Source organism: Colobus angolensis, unplaced genomic scaffold (genome assembly GCF_000951035.1).
Source record: "Colobus angolensis palliatus isolate OR3802 unplaced genomic scaffold, Cang.pa_1.0 Scaffold283, whole genome shotgun sequence".
Taxonomy (NCBI): Eukaryota; Metazoa; Chordata; class Mammalia; order Primates; family Cercopithecidae; genus Colobus; species Colobus angolensis.
In genome coordinates, this window is record NW_012116077.1 from 2,392,721 (window position 1) to 2,408,917 (window position 16,197).

The window sequence follows — 16,197 nt, forward strand, 5'->3', positions numbered from 1 at the left end:
CAAAGAACAAAAGGAAACCATGCTTAAAGAAGTAAAAGAAGCTATGATGACAATGTCTCACCACATAGAGAACATCAATAAAGATATCGAAATTGTAAACAAAAAGAAAGAAGAAGAAGAACCAAATGAACATTCTAGAATTTAAAAGTAAAATAACTGAAATTTAAAATTTCATTAGAGGGGCTCAACAGCTGATCTGAACTGGCAGAAGAAAGAATCTGTAAACTTAAAATACATCAATTGAGATTATGCAATATAAAAAAGGAGAAAAAAGAATAAAGAAAAATGAATAGAGCCTCAGAGAAATTTGGAAAATCTTTAAGCAAAATAACATATGCATAATGGAAGTACTAAAAAAGAGAGGAGAGAGAGAATGGAGCAGAAAAAATATGCAAAGAAATAATGACTAAAAAATCCTAAATTTGAGGAAAACATCAACCCACACATACAAGAAGCTCAATGAATTTCAAGTAGGATAAATGCAAAGAGGTCCATGCCCAAACAAATTATAATAAAAATCCTGAAAGTCAAGGAGAAAACTGTAAGCAGGAAGATAAAAACAACTAGTCATGAGCTAGAGAACCTAGAAAATATTAACAGCTGATTTCTCATCAGAATCTTGGAGGCCAGAAGGCAGTGGGATGACATACTCAACAGAACTGCCAACCAAGAATTCTGTATTCATCCAAACTATCTTTCAAAATGGAAGGTGGAATGAAAACATTCCCAGACAAGAACTGAGAGAATCCTTTCTAAAAAATCCATCTTACAATAAGCACTCAATGTAGACATTCAGGCTGAAAGCAAGTAAACCCAGATTTAAATTTAAATTCACATATTAAAACAAAGAGCACCAATAAAGGTAAATATGCAATTATGAAAGACTGTATAAATACATGCTTCTTCTTCTCTTAACTGATATAAAAGCAATTGGACAAAGCAAAATTTCATAATTTCATTGTTGGACCTATACACACATAAATTTAATATATATGAAAAACACAGCATGAAGGAGATGGGTGGGAGCAAAGGTCTATTGGAATAAGAATATAACACCAGATAGTAGCACAAATTCACAGGAAAAAGTGAAGGGAAATAGAAATAGTAAATAAGAAAGTTAATATAACAAACACTATAAATATATTTTTCCTCTTCTTTTTTCTCTCAGTTGTATTAATGGACATAAAATTAAATAACAATTATAACATGTATTATTGTGTATATAGAGTTAATATTTATAATAACAAAAAGGGAAGAGGAAACAGTTATACAGGAATCACATTTTTGTATATAACCAGAATTAAGTTAGCATAAAAAATGAAGTCCATTCTCATAAGATATATATGGAAAGTTTTAGAGTAACCACTAAAAGACACCCCAAAATATAGTGAAATATTGTAGAGAATATTTATAACAAAAACGTTTAAAGTAATAAAAAATTAAAATATAGTGAAAAAATCATTAAAGCACTTCTGATTTCAGCTCTGACATCTAAAGAGCTTGGAAGTCATCACATTATAGTCATAATTTTAAAAACACTGAACAAATTGAAAATCAATGACTTTTCTTAGATTTACTGAGAATTGAGATGACAGAAAAAATCACCACCTCAAAATCTGGAGAGACAGTGAATACAGAGAATTACAGCTGAGATTAGCTTCTCTAAAGCAGAAGGCACTGGACCCAGTAACTGGCAGGAACACCTGCATAGTGATTTTAATGAATTCCTGAAGTCTGAATGTGGACCCCAACTTGAGATTTTAAAACTCCTGGAGAACCATCTTGAGGAAGTGGGGCAACACTTTTGTGGGTTTGGGATCCAAAAACCCAAAAATGTTCTCATAGTGAAGATCAGAGAAAAATCCTCTCATGTTTTGGGGTAGGAGTGGGGGTGGGGTGGCATCCATTTTGAAATAATCCCAGAACCTTTTCCAAAACAAAGGCCTGTCCAAAACAAAGGGAAACTATGTTGCCGAGTCTTATATGACCTGGGGAAGGTACAATAGGCCAGCTTCAGCCCTCTCTCATCTTCCTGCCATATGTGAGAGGACTAAAAAAGGCTAAGAACTGCTTCTGGAGGTCAATTTCCAGGGACTCAGGTCTACTAAAAAATTGAGACTTGTTCATAACATTATAGAATGTATCCCTTTCCCCAACACCTTATCACCACATTGACAGGGCCCCAATATATAATAACAGGGAGGGATCTGCAAAACACAGACTTTATTTAAGAAGGAGTTCTTAAGAAACCCAAAGATAGGCAGGGCGCGGTGGCTCAGGCCTGCAATCCCAGCACTTTGGGAAGCTGAGGCAGGTGGATCACTTGAGGTCAGGAGTTTGAGACCAGCCTGGCCAACTTGATGAAACCCTGTCTAAACTAAAAATACAAAAAAATTAACCAGGCATGGTGGCACATGCCTGTAATCCCAGCTACTCAGGAGACTGAGGCATGAACATCGCTTGAACCTGGGAGGCAGAGGTTGCAGGGAGCTGAGATCGCACCACTGCACTCCAGCCTGGGAGACAGTGAGACGAAGGAAGGAAGGGAGGGATGGAGGGAGGGAGGGAGGGAGGCCAAAGCTAATAAGGGAGAAGGAAACAAGAAAAATCTAAAGCCCCTCATACTTACAGCTACAGCAAACATTAAACACAGGAAAGATTCTAGCCAGATTAACAGAAAACCTCACAGTAAACACCTAGTTACCTCAGTTCCTATTACTTAATTTATCAAGTCTGCCTTCCAACAAAAAAATTACAAGGCATGCTGAAAGGCAAGGAAAAAACAGTCTGAGGAGACAAAGCAAGCTTTAGAATCAGACTCAGATATGACACAGATCTTGGAATTATTAGGGAATTCAAAATAACTATACTTAATATGTTAAAGGTTCAAATGGATAAAGACAGACAACATGTAATAAAAGATGGGTAATGTAAGCAGTGATAGAAACACTAAGAAATGATCGAAAGAAAATGCCTGAAATAAAAAACACTGTGACAGAAATGAAGAATGCCTTTGAGAGTCTAATAAATAGGCTAAACATAGCTAAGGAAAGAAACAGTGAGCTTTAAGATATGTCAACAGCAATTTCCTAAACTTAAATGTAAAGAAAAAATTTTTAAATTGAAGAGAATACACAAAAACTGTGGAACAAGTACAAAAGGTATAACATGTGCATAATGGGAATATACACAGAAAAGAAAGAGAAAGGAGAATAAATATTTAAAATGTTGAGCCTATTAGGCCAAGAATTTTGCAAAATTATTGACAGGCCCCAAACTGCAGATCCAGGTATCTCAGAGAACACCAAGCAGGATACATAGCAAAACATATCTACACCTAGCCATTTCATATTCAAGCTGCAGAAAGGCAAAAGCAATGAGAAAATCTTGTAAGAAGCCAGAGAGGGAAATACACCTTACCTATAGAGGAACAAGGATAAGAATTCTATCAGACTTCTCATTATAAACCATGCAAACACCAGAATGGAATGAAATATTTAAAGTGTTGAAGGAAAAAAATGACAACCTAGAATTCCAAATACTTTCTCAAACAAACAAAAAATGTGGGAAATTGTGGCCAGAAGACTTGCCTTGCAAAAATGTTAAAAGACTTTCTTCAGCGAGAAGGAAAGTGATATAGGTTAAAAAACAACAAACAAACAAAACTTGGATATACATGGGAAAAAGTATCAGAAAAATAATAAATGCAGGTAAAACAAAATATTTCATTTTTCTTTTTTCTTTTCTTTTTTTCTTTTTTTTTTTTTTTTTTTGAGATGGAGTCTCGCTCTGTCGCCCAGGCTGGAATGCAGTGGCGCGATCTCGGCTCACTGCAAGCTCCGCCTCCCGGGTTCACGCCATTCTCCTGCCTCAGCCTCCTGAGTAGCTGGGACTACAGGTGCCCGCCACCATGCCCGGCTAATTTTTTTGTATTTTTAGTAGAGACAGGGTTTCGCCGTGTTAGTCAGGATGGTCTCGATCTCATGATCCCTGCCTCGGCCTCCCAAAGTGCTGGGATTACAGGCATGAGCCACTGCGCCTGGCCTCATTTTTCTTATTCTTAATTGATTTTATAGATAACTGTTCAAAGTAATAACAGCAACAGTGTATTGGGTGATTTTTACTTTATGGAAAAGTGAAATGAATTATAATAATATTATAAGGGATAAGAGGGAAGAATTGAGAATATTCTGTTATAAGTTACCTATGAAATGGTGTAGTGTTATGTGAAAGTGTTGTTAGATTTAGCTGCAAATACATGACATAAACTCTAGGGATACTGGTAAAATTTTTTAAAGAGAGTATAATACACTAAGAGAAAAGTGGAAATAAAATAATATAAAATGTTTACTAAAAATAGAAAAGGCAGAAAAAGGGAGGTAAAAAAGAAACAAAGAACAATTGCAATGAATAGAAAACAGTTACGAACATGGTAGATACTAATCCAAATATATAAATAATCACTTAACGTGAATTTTCTAAATATGCCAATTAAAAGAATGAGACTGTCAGAGTGGATTAAGAAGCAAGACTCAACTATATTTTGTCTACAACATATATTTTAATCTATGACAATTAAAAGTAAAGAGATGAAGAAGGATATATCCTATTAGCAATAATTGAAAGAAAGCTGGACTAGCTATATTAATTTCAGACAAAGCAGACTTCAGATCAGGGAAAATTATCAGGGATAAAGAGGGAAAAACATACAATGATAAAAGGGCAAATTCTCCAACAAAACATAATAATCCTTAATGTAAATGCACCTAACAACAGAGTATCAAAATACATGAAACAAAAATTGATAGAACTGAAAAAAGAGATAAATCTACTATTGTGGTTAGACTTTAACATCCCTCTATCAGGAATTGACAGATCCAGCAGCAGAAAATCAGTAAGTAGACAGCTGAACTGAATAGAACCATCAATCAAATGGTTCTAATTAACATTTGTAGAATATTTCATTAATCAACAGCCACATTTTCTTCTCACGCTCACATGGAGCATTCACCAAGATAGACCATGTTGTGGGCCATAAAACACAACTTCAATTTGTAAGAATAGAAATCAACAAATGGTGCTGGGACAACTAGATATCCACATGCAAAAGAATAAAATGGAACCATATGCGCAAATTGACTCAAAATTAATTAAAGACCTAAACATAAAAGCTAAGATTATAAAGCTCTAAGAAAATAAATAGGCATGAATCTACATGACCTGGATTAGGCAATACTTTCTTAGATATAACACCAAAAGTGCAAGCAACAACAACAAAACAACATATTGGACATCATCAAAATTAAAACGTAAAATCAGAATTTTTGTTCTTCAGAGGACACCATCAAGAAACTGAAAAGACAACCCAAAAAATGAAAGAACATTTTTTCAAATCATATACAGGCACACCTCATTTTATTGCACTGTACTTTATTGAACTTCACAGATAATTGCATTTTCTACAAATTGAAGTTTTGTGGCAACTGTGTGTTGAGCAAGTCTATCGGTACCATTTTTCCAAAAGTGTGTACTCACTTTGTGTCTATGTGTCACATTTTGGTAATTCTTACAATACTCCAGACTTTTTTCAAATTTTTTTTTTTTTTTTTTTTTTTCCTGAGACAGAGTTTTGCTCTTGTTGCCCAGGCTGGAGTTCAATGGCGCAATCTCAGCTCACAGCAACCTCCGCCTCCCAGGTTCAAGCGATTCTCCTACCTCAGCCTCCCGAGTAGCTGAGATTACAGGCGTGCACCACCACGCCCAGCTAATTTTGTATTTTTAGCAGAGACGGGGTTTCTCCATGCTGGTCAGGCTGGTCTAAAACTCCCAACCTCAGGTGATCTGCCCACCTTGGCCTCCCAAAGTGCTGTGATTACAGGCATGAGCCACCGCGCCCAGCCACAATACTCCAAACGTTTTCATTATTATTATATCTGTTATGGAGACCTGTGATCAGTGATCTTTGATGTCACTATTGTAACTATTTGGGGGCACTATGAACCATGCACATATAAGATAGTGAATTTAATCAGTAAATGTTGTGTGTGTTCTGACTACTACACCCCTGAGATACAACAAAATTGAAATCAGGCCAATTAATAATTCTACAGTGGCCTCCTCTCGCTTGAAATCAAAAGCTAGAAATGATTCAGCTTAGTGAGGCAGGCATGTCAAAAGCTGAGATATGCTGAAATCTGGGCTTCTTGCACCAGTCAGCCAAGTTATGAATGCAAAGGAAAAGTTATTGAAGGAAATTAAAAGTGATACTCCTATGAACACACAAATGATAAGACAGCAAAGCAGCCATATTGTTGTATGGAGAAAGTTTGCATGGTCTGGATAGAAGATCAAATCAGCCACAGCATTCCCTTAAGCCACGGCCTAATACAGAGCAAGATCTGAACTCTCATCAATTCTATGAAGGCTGGAAGAGGTGAGAAAGGTGCAGAAGAAAAGTTTGAAGCTAGCAGAAGTTGGTTCATGAAGTTTAAAGAAAGAAGCCATCTCCTTAGCATAAAAGTACAAGGTGAAGCAGCAGGTGCTGATGGAGAAGCTGCAGCAAGTTATCCAGGAGATCTAAGATCACTGATGAATGTGGCTACACTAAAGAACAGGTTTTTAATGTAGAGGAAACAGCCTTCTATTAAAAGAAGATACCATCTAGGACTTTCATAGCTAGAGAGGAGAAGTCAATGCCTGGCTTCAAAGCTTCAAAAGACAGGCTGACTCTCTTGTTAGGAGCTAAAGCAGCTGGTGACATTAAGTTGAAGCCAGTGCTCATTTACCATTCTGAAAATCCTAGGGCCCTTAAAAATGAATCATGCTAAATCTATTCTGCCTGTGTTCTATAAATGAAACAACAAAACCTACATAACAGCGTATCTGTTTACAGCATGGTTTACTATTTTAAGCCCACTGCTGAGATCTGCTGCTCAGATGGAAAAAAAAAAAAAAGATTCCTTTCAAAATATTACTGCTCATTGACAATGCACATGGTCAACCTAGAGCTCTGATGGAGATGTACAAGGAGATTAACGTTGTTTTCATGCCTGCTAATATATTCATTCTGCAGTGCATGGATCAAGGAGTAATTCTGACTTTCAAGTCTTGTTATTTAAGAAGTACATTTCAGAAGGCTATATATAACTGCCATAGTGAGTCCTCTGGTGGATCTGGGAAAAGTACATTGAAAACCTTCTGGAAAAGGATCACCATTCTAGATGCCATTAAGAACATTTGCAGAGGAGGTCGAAATTTCAACATTAACAGGAGTTTGGAAGAAGTTGATTCCAACCCTCATGGACAACTTTGAGGGGTTCAAGACTTCAGTGGAGGAAGTAACTGCAGATGTGGTGGAAACAGCAAGAGAACTAGAATTAGAAGTAGAGCCTAAAGACGTGACTAAATTGCTGCAATCTCATGATCAAACTTGAATAGATGAGGTGGTTCTTCTTATGAATAAGCAAAGAAAGTGGTCTCTTGAGATGGAATCTATTTGTCGTGAAGATGCTGTGAACACTACTGAAGTGACAACTAAGAATTTAGTAGTCCATCAACTTTGTTGATAAAGCAGTGACAGGGTTTGAAAAGACTGCAATTTTGAAAGAAGTTTTACCATGGGTAAAAATGCTATCAAACAGAATCACGTGCTACAGAGAAATCTTTCATGAGAGGAAGAATCCATCGATGTGGCAAACTTCATTGGTGTATTATTTTAAGAATTTTCTTAGGCCGGGCGCGGTGGCTCAAGCCTGTAATCCCAGCACTTTGGGAGGCCGAGACGGGCGGATCACGAGGTCAGGAGATCGAGACCATCCTGGCTAACACGGTGAAACCCCGTCTCTACTAAAAAATACAAAAAACTAGCCGGGCGACGTGGCGGGCGCCTGTAGTCCCAGCTACTCGGGAGGCTGAGGCAGGAGAATAGCGTGAACCTCGGAGGCGGAGCTTGCGGTGAGCTGAGATCCGGCCACTGCACTCCAGCTTGGGTGATAGCGAGACTCCGTCTCAAAAAAAAAAAAGAATTTTCCCCAACCACTCCAACCTTTAGCAACCACCACTCTGATAATTTAGCAAGCATCAACGTTGAGAGAAAACTGTCCACTAACAAAAAGATTATAACTTGCTGAAGGCTCAGATGACCATTAGCATTTTTTATCAATAAAGTTTTGTTTTGTTTTGTTTTTGAGATGGAGTCTTGCTCTGTCACCCAGGCTGGAGTGAAGTGGCACGATCTCAGCTCACTGCAACCTCCGCCTCCCGGGTTCAAGCGATTCTCCTGTCTCAGCCTCCTGAACAGCTGAGATTACAGGCATGCACCAGCACGCCTGGCTAATTTTTGTATTTTTAGTAGAGACGGGGTTTCACCATGTTGACCAGGCTGGTCTCAAACTCCTGACCTCAAGTGATCTGCCCACCTCGGCCTCCCAAAGTGCTGGGATTACAGGCGTGAGCCACCATGCCCAGCCAATAAAGTATTCTTTAATTAAGGAATGTACCTTGGTTTTTTAGACATAATGCTACTGCACACTTAATAGACTACAGTAGAGTGTAAACACACCTTTTATATTCACTTGGAAACCAAAATTTAATGTGACTCACTTCATTGCAATATTCACTTCACTGTAGTGGTTTGGATCCAAATGTACAGTATCTCCAAGGTAGACATGTATCTGATAAGAATATAATATCCAGAATATATAAAAAACTGTTGCAACTCAACAATGAAAAGACAGCTAACTGAATTTTTTTTAATGAGCAAAAGATTTAAATAGACATATTCCCAAAGAAGACATTAAAATAGCCAATAAGCAAGATGAAAAGATGCGCAACATCATTAGCCATTAATAATAAGGAGTGACTGCTACTGGGGACGGGTTTTTCTGGAGCTAGGCAGTGGTGATGGCTACATAATCTTGTGAATATATTAAAAACCACTGAATTGCATAGTTTAACATCATGAATTTTATGTTATGTAAATTATATCTCAATAAAAAGACAAATAACCTGATTTAAAAACTGGCTAAGGATCTGAATAGACATTTCTTTGAATGAGGCATACGAACTTCCAGTAGGTACATGAAAGATGCTGTATTAGTCCATTTTCACACTGCTATAAAGATACTATCTGAGACTGGGTAATTTATAAACAAAGGAGGTTTAATTGACTCACAGTTCCACATGGCTGGGGAGGCCTCAGGAAACTTACAATCATGGTGGAAGGCGAAGGAAAGGCAAGTACTTCCTTCACAAGGTGGCAGGAAAGAGAGCAAGAGCGATGGGGGAAGAGCCCCTTATAAAACCATCAGATCTCGTGAGAACTCACTCACTGTCATAAGAACAGCATGGGGGAAACCACCCCCATGATCCAATCACCTCCCATCTGGTCCCTCCCTCGACATGTAGGGTTGACAATTCAAGATGAGATTTGGGCAGGGACACAGAGCCAAACCATATCACATGCTCAATATCATTATTCCTGAGGAAAATGCATATCAATCTCACCATGAGAAACCACTTCATAACCACTAATATGTCTATAATCAAAAAGACTGTCAATAACAAATGTTTGGTGAGGGTGTGGAGAAAAGGAAACCCTCATACACAGATAGTGAGAAAATAAATTGGTGCAGTGACTTTCTTTTGTTGTTGTTGTCGTTTTGTTTTGTTTTTTGTGTGAGACGGAGTCTTGCTCTGTCAAGTGAAGCCAAGGTGGGCAGATCATTTGAGGTCATGAGTTCGAGATCAGCCTGGCCAACATGGTGAAACCTCATCTCTACAAAAATTAGCTGGACGTGGTGGTGCATGCCTGTAATCCCAAGTACTCTGGAGGCTGAGGCAGGAGAATCACTTGAACTTGGGAGGTGGAGGCTGCAGTTGCACTCCAGCCTTGGTGACAGAGCAAGACTCTGTCAAAAAAATGGAAGGGGAGGGGAGGGGAGGGGAGGGAATGGAAGGGAAGGGAAGGGAACTTTCTATTGCATAAGCTGGGGGGTAGATACACAGGTGCTCATTTTATTGTGATCCTTTAAATTTGCATTTATATTATTCTTTCTGTGGATAAAATATATATCTTAATAAAAACATTTTTTAGAAGTCTGACAGACCCAGATTCTGGTTCAACCACTTAAGATTTCTGAGTTCTTGGGCACATTACTTAACCTAAGCCTTCCAATGTCTTATCTGTAAAGCAGAGATGGCAATAATAACAACTCCCTCATAGGCTTTTACATCATGTGCCTGGCACATTGTCAGTGCTATTATTAGCTAATGTCAGCTATAAGCAGTTGAACCACTTGCCTAAAAATTCCAAGTTCATGACCTCTCTTTCTTTAAACTACAATTTCCATATTTGCTATTGCATAAGAGTTCAAAATTTGATCAGAGGAATAAAGCTGACCTTCAAACAGGACTTACTGCAATTCAACCTTTAAAATGTCCTTACATAACATCTTTGTAAAGCCAATAAATATTGCACTGTAATAAACCAGGACAAGAACCAAAATTTCTCAATGCCATCCCCATCATCACGCTACCAATGACTTTCTCCACAGAATTGGAAAAAACTACTTTAAAGTTCATATGGAACCAAAAAAGAGCCCACATTGCCAAGACAATCGTAAGTCAAAAGAACAAAGCTGGAGGCATCACGCTGACTTCAAACTATACTACAAGGCTACAGTAACCAAAACAGCATGGTATTGGTACCAAAACAGAGATATAGACCAATAGAACAGAACAGAGCCCTCAGAAGTAATACCACACATCTACAACCATCTGATCTTTGACAAACCTGACAAAAAAAAGAAATGGGGAAAGGATTCCCTATTTAATAAATGGTACTGGGAAAACTGGCTAGCCATATGTAGAAAGCTGAAACTGGATCCCTTCCTTACACCTTATACAAAAATTAATTCAAGATGGATTAAAGACTTAAATGTTAGACCTAAAACCATAAAAACCCTAGAAGAAAACCTAGGCAATACCATTCAGATATAGGCATGGGCAAGGACTTCATGACTAAAACACCAAAAGCAATGGCAACAAAAGCCAAAACTGACAAATGGGATCTAATTAAACTAAAGAGCTTCTGCACAGCAAAAGAAACTACCATCAGAGTGAACAGGCAACCTACGGAATGGGAGAAAATTTTTGCAATCTACCCATCTGACAAAGGCTGATATCTAGAATCTACAAAGAACTGAAACAAATTTACAAGAAAAAAACAACCCCATAAAAAAGTGGACAAAGGATATGAACAGACACTTCACAAAAGAAGACATTTATGCAGCCAACAGACACATGAAAAAATGCTCATCATCACTCACCGTCAGAGAAATGCAAATCAAAACCACAATGAGATACCATCTCACACCAGTTAGAAAGGCGATCATTAAAAAGTCAGGAAATAACAGGTGCTGGAGAGGATGTGGAGAAACAGGAACACTTTTACACTGTTGGTGGGACTGTAAACTAGATCAACCATTGTGGACAACAGTGTGGCGATTCCTCAAGGATCTAGAACTAGAAATACCATTTGACCCAGTCATCCCATTACTGGGCATATACCTGAAGGATTATAAATCATGCTGCTATAAAGACACATGCACACATATGTTTATTGCAGCACTATTCACAATAGCAAAGACTTGGAACCAACCCAAATGCCCATCAGTGACAGACTGGATTAAGAAAATGTGGCACATATACACCATGGAATACTATGCAGCCATAGAAAAGGATGAGTTCATGTCCTTTGTAGGCACATGGATGAAGCTGGAAACCATCATTCCAAAGCAAACTATTGCAAGGAAGGAAAACCAAACACCGCATGTTCTCACTCATAGGTGGGAATTGAACAATGAGAATAGTTGGACACAGAAGCGGGAAGAGGGGAGGGATAGCATTAGGAGATATATCTAATGTGAATGACGAATTAATGGGTGCAGCACACCAACATGACACATGTATACATATGTAACAAACCTGCATGTTGTGCACATGTACCCTAGAACTTAAAGTATAATAATGAAAATAAAATAAAATAAAATAAAATAAAAATAAAAATAAAGATTGTTGAGACGACTGACAAAAAAAAAAAATTTCTGTCATTTCTGGAGGTTGGTGTCAACTAATGTTCTAGCCTAGCTCTGGGAGCTCAAATCTAGGTCAGATTAAGAGAATATTCTTTTCAGTCTTGAACAGCTTCCAGAATCCATATCCATTCTGCATCTTAGTCTCCAAGTTAAGTGAAGGGTCTCTATGTTGGACTTGCTTTTGTCCCACATGGATTTCCAGCATATGACTTCAAAGGTAAAATTCTGTCATCAAGCCTACACTACAGTTTTCTGGCCCAGATGAATGTGTCAGTGAATGTGTCAGGGGTGGGTAGTCAGAAGCTAAAGATGGGCAGGAGAGGTGTGGCACTTATCTAGGTCCCTTGCAAGGACTCATATTCTTAAAGGAGACACTATTCTATTGTTCATCATGAATCGGAAGCAACTTATATCCATGTATAATTATTATCAGAGCCCTTTGCTTAAAGTATCTGTCACACAGCTCACACCTGCTTTGTCGCTAATCATTGCCTGAAACTTTCTCTACGCAGACAAGGGAAGGCAAAAAGAGATGAACCTACGCAGTTTAGCTATGTGTCAGCAACTCAGATAAAACATTCATTGGGGCAAGGGAAAGCTAAACGATAGGCTCTAAATAGAACTTTGCTTCAGGAAAGCCCTCCCTGACCCTTTCTCCACATCCCACTAAGTTGATATCATGTTACTGTTGTCTCACAGAACCCTTTTAATTTACTGTTTCATAATATGACATGTTTACAACGTTTAATTTAATATCTGCATTTCCCTCAAGATTCTGTGCTCCATGAGAGGAGAGACCTCCTCCTCCTTGTTCATTCCTGTATCCCCATCAACTGGTACAGGGCCTTGCACATAGTAGGTGCTCAAGAATTTATTTGTTGGATTAATGGACAATCAATCCATGTAACAATGAATCAATTCCTGGCATCATGAACAGGGATAATCAAGAGTCCAACTGAAGACCTTGGATTTCCAAATGACGTGGTCCTAAGAAATGATCTCATTGTAAAATCACCTAGTTGGGGAAGTGTTAACTATTTACCTGTGCTGAGTGAGTACATTTACAGCTGAAGGATGGTTTGCACAGTAAGCCAGATACATAGATTTAAAATGAGGCATGAGACTCAGTAGACAACCTCCTACTTTTTGCTGGTTTTCTGGAAACCTGTAAATAAATGGACAAAACACAGAATGCAAAATAGGAAACAGGAGGCAAAGGAAGATTATTCCAATTATATTTGGCAGCATGAAAGCCTTCTGAATATTTTGCCAAGGTTAAAAGAGAAACTATATTATAACCATTTTACCCATGAAACTCATATTCTTGCCCACTGCTTTAAACTCTAGCCACCAAACATAGTTCTAATACATAGAGTCAGATACTTACTTGGAATTAGTAGGTACAGTTGCTTGTTTGTTTTTAAGATGATTATTTTCAAATTTAGCTGGGTACACTAAAAATACTCTTGGTTAATTTATCTAAAGTTTGAGTACAGACAAAACTAATCAAATCCAAAAATGACATACCACAAAAGAATATTATGTAATCTTGGAGGCCTGGTGTTTGCTAGGCAGGGTGGCCTCAAAAGTTTTTAAATTAATGTTTTAAATTATAAGCCAACTGTCTTCATTTGTAGAAAAATCAGAAAAGCATAATAAGAAAAATGAATTTCTCAGACTCCCACCATTTGGAGATACTGACTCTAAAAATGTTGACATATTTCTTGGGCTTTTTTCTAATGTTTCTCTATAAAATGGAAAACGTAAGGATTATGAATCTAGTTTGTAATCTGCCCTTCTCGCTTAGTGAACATCTTTTCATATCAATAATCTAGATCCCTCTTGGCCCCTCAAGTCCCTTTAGTGTGGGCTTTCTCCATCTTTCTCCCTGGACAACCACCTGTGTCCCATTAAGCTTAAATAATAGGTAATCACCTCAGTTTCCCTGTAGAGATGAAAGCTGCCAACTTCTTCAAGATAAGCTACTTGAAAAATTAGTCTTTCTATAGAAACATGTTGCCTGATGATCATAATAGTTCACTCTGTAATACGAAGTTAAACATCTGGACAATCTAGCTAACCATCAAAAATGTGTTGGTTCACATAAAGATATATTTTTCCTTCCCTCACTTTCTGTGTGTTTCAACTCTTAATATAATAGACATAGCATCAGGAGCAATTCAAAGAGACCAAATCTGTTAAACTGAATGAATCATTTGAATGACTTTTCCAAGTAATTTGCAATGTACAAAAGAAAATATGTAATCAGTGCCAGAGGTGTCATTCGTGGTCAATTAAGACCTTATGTGTCTCTAGGGAGGGGATCATCACACACTGGGGCCTGTCAGGGAGTGGGGGGAAAGGGGAGGGAGAGCATTAGGACAAATACCTAATACATGCAGGGCTTAAATCCTGGATGACGGGTTGATAGGTGCAGCAAACCACCGCAGCACATGCATACCTATGTAACAAACCTGCACATTCAGCACATGTATCCCAGAACTTTAAGAAACATTTAAAAAAAATAATAAAAGACCTTATTTGTCTCTTATACTGACCGGAAACAGCAAACTCATGTATTCTTAAATAAAGTCAAAAGTAATTTACGAGATATAGAATTCTAATGTACAACTAGTGGTTTGACACTGTGAACACTGCCACCTAGCACATTGCATATGTATTGCTACTTTGTTCAAAGCTGTAACAAATACCTAACTATGAAGTGCCCTTACCTAAGGCAACAGGTAAAAGGAAAACAAAACACAAACAGCAATGTCGCTGGCTATCCTATCAGAAATATGCCACACTTACTTTGAACATTCTTCCAAGGCTTGGCAGAGTGTCTGTTGAAATGTGCATACTTCCTCGAAGTTTCCCAGTAAAGACATAACCTCCACAGTACTCAGACTGAAAAAAAAAATACAGTACTTGTAGTTATCTATTCTAGTCTAGTTGGCTAATAGTTTGCTAACATATGGTAAATACAAGGGAAGTAATCCCTGTATTTTAACTTTTGCTTTTCAATTTACAACAATTCTATTGTCTTGGGCAACTTCTTAAGCTTCTCCCCTTGATTTTCTTTTATATAATAAGAATAATGATCCTAAAGAAAAGGAGTGGTCGTAAGGGACATTTAGGTATTTTATAAAGCAAGGAGTAAATTACAACAAGTGCTTAACACTGAAGTATATAAATAGATAAAAATACATCATAGCTATGAATAAGTGTAAAAAAGCCCTTGAGTACCTTCCACTGGATGAACTGGAAAAGTAATTGAAAGACATTATATATGCTCATATAATACACAAGAAAAAATAGCAAAATCAACTTTCTCCTAAACTAAAATGCTCATACATCAATTAAAGGAAATCTTTATGAGATGAAGTAGGAGGGAAAAAATAGTATCAATTTGTTTGTTTTTGGAGTGGAGTGAAGTCAAATAAAGGCAAACTGAACTACTTTATCCAGGGCCTCTGTATGAAGAATGTTCTTATCCATTCCTCCCCTACCAAACAGTAAGTGATAATAATAACAAGAGCCAACACACATAGAGCACTGAACACTTACACAAGCATTTTACAATTAAAATCTCATTTTAACCTTATAATAACTCTATAAGGTAGGTATTATGCCAGGGCTGTTTCCATTTTACAGGTGGGGAAACCCAGGCATAGAGAGGTTAAGCAAATCATCCAAAGCTACTAAGCCAGGAAATGCCAAAGACAGAAATTGAACCAAAACATTCTAGCTGCAGAGTTCATGCTCTTAACCACTTTTTGGGAGAAAACGTTTCTGAAGATTTGCTTAAAAAGCCAAGTTTGGGCTGGGCATGGTGGCTCACGCCTGTAATCCCAGAACTTTGGGATGCCAAGGCGGGTGGATCACTTGAAGCCAGGCGTTCGAAACCAGCCAGACTGACATGGTGAAACCCCATCTGTACTAAAAATACAAAAAATTAGTCGAGTGTGGTGGCAGGCGCCTATAATTCTAGCTACTCGGGAGGCTGAGGCAGGAGAATCGCTTGAACCTAGGAGGCGGAGGTTGCAGTGAGCTGAGATCGTGCCACTGCACTCTAGGCTGGGTGACAGAGTAAGACTCTGTC

The 16,197-nt window shown here is 37.9% G+C and overlaps 1 protein-coding gene across 1 annotated transcript in view; it reads right to left on the reverse strand.

The window, feature by feature from the left end:
* The window catches only part of ARHGEF6 (Rac/Cdc42 guanine nucleotide exchange factor (GEF) 6), a 125,237-nt gene that overhangs the window by 32,276 nt on the left and 76,764 nt on the right, over positions 1 to 16,197 (reverse strand). The window contains exons 8-9 of the mRNA XM_011948792.1: positions 14,907 to 15,002; positions 13,138 to 13,260 (exon numbers count right to left, since the gene is read on the reverse strand). Of these exons, the coding sequence (XP_011804182.1) occupies positions 13,138 to 13,260; positions 14,907 to 15,002 (219 nt within the window). The remainder of the gene's footprint in view (positions 1 to 13,137; positions 13,261 to 14,906; positions 15,003 to 16,197) is intronic.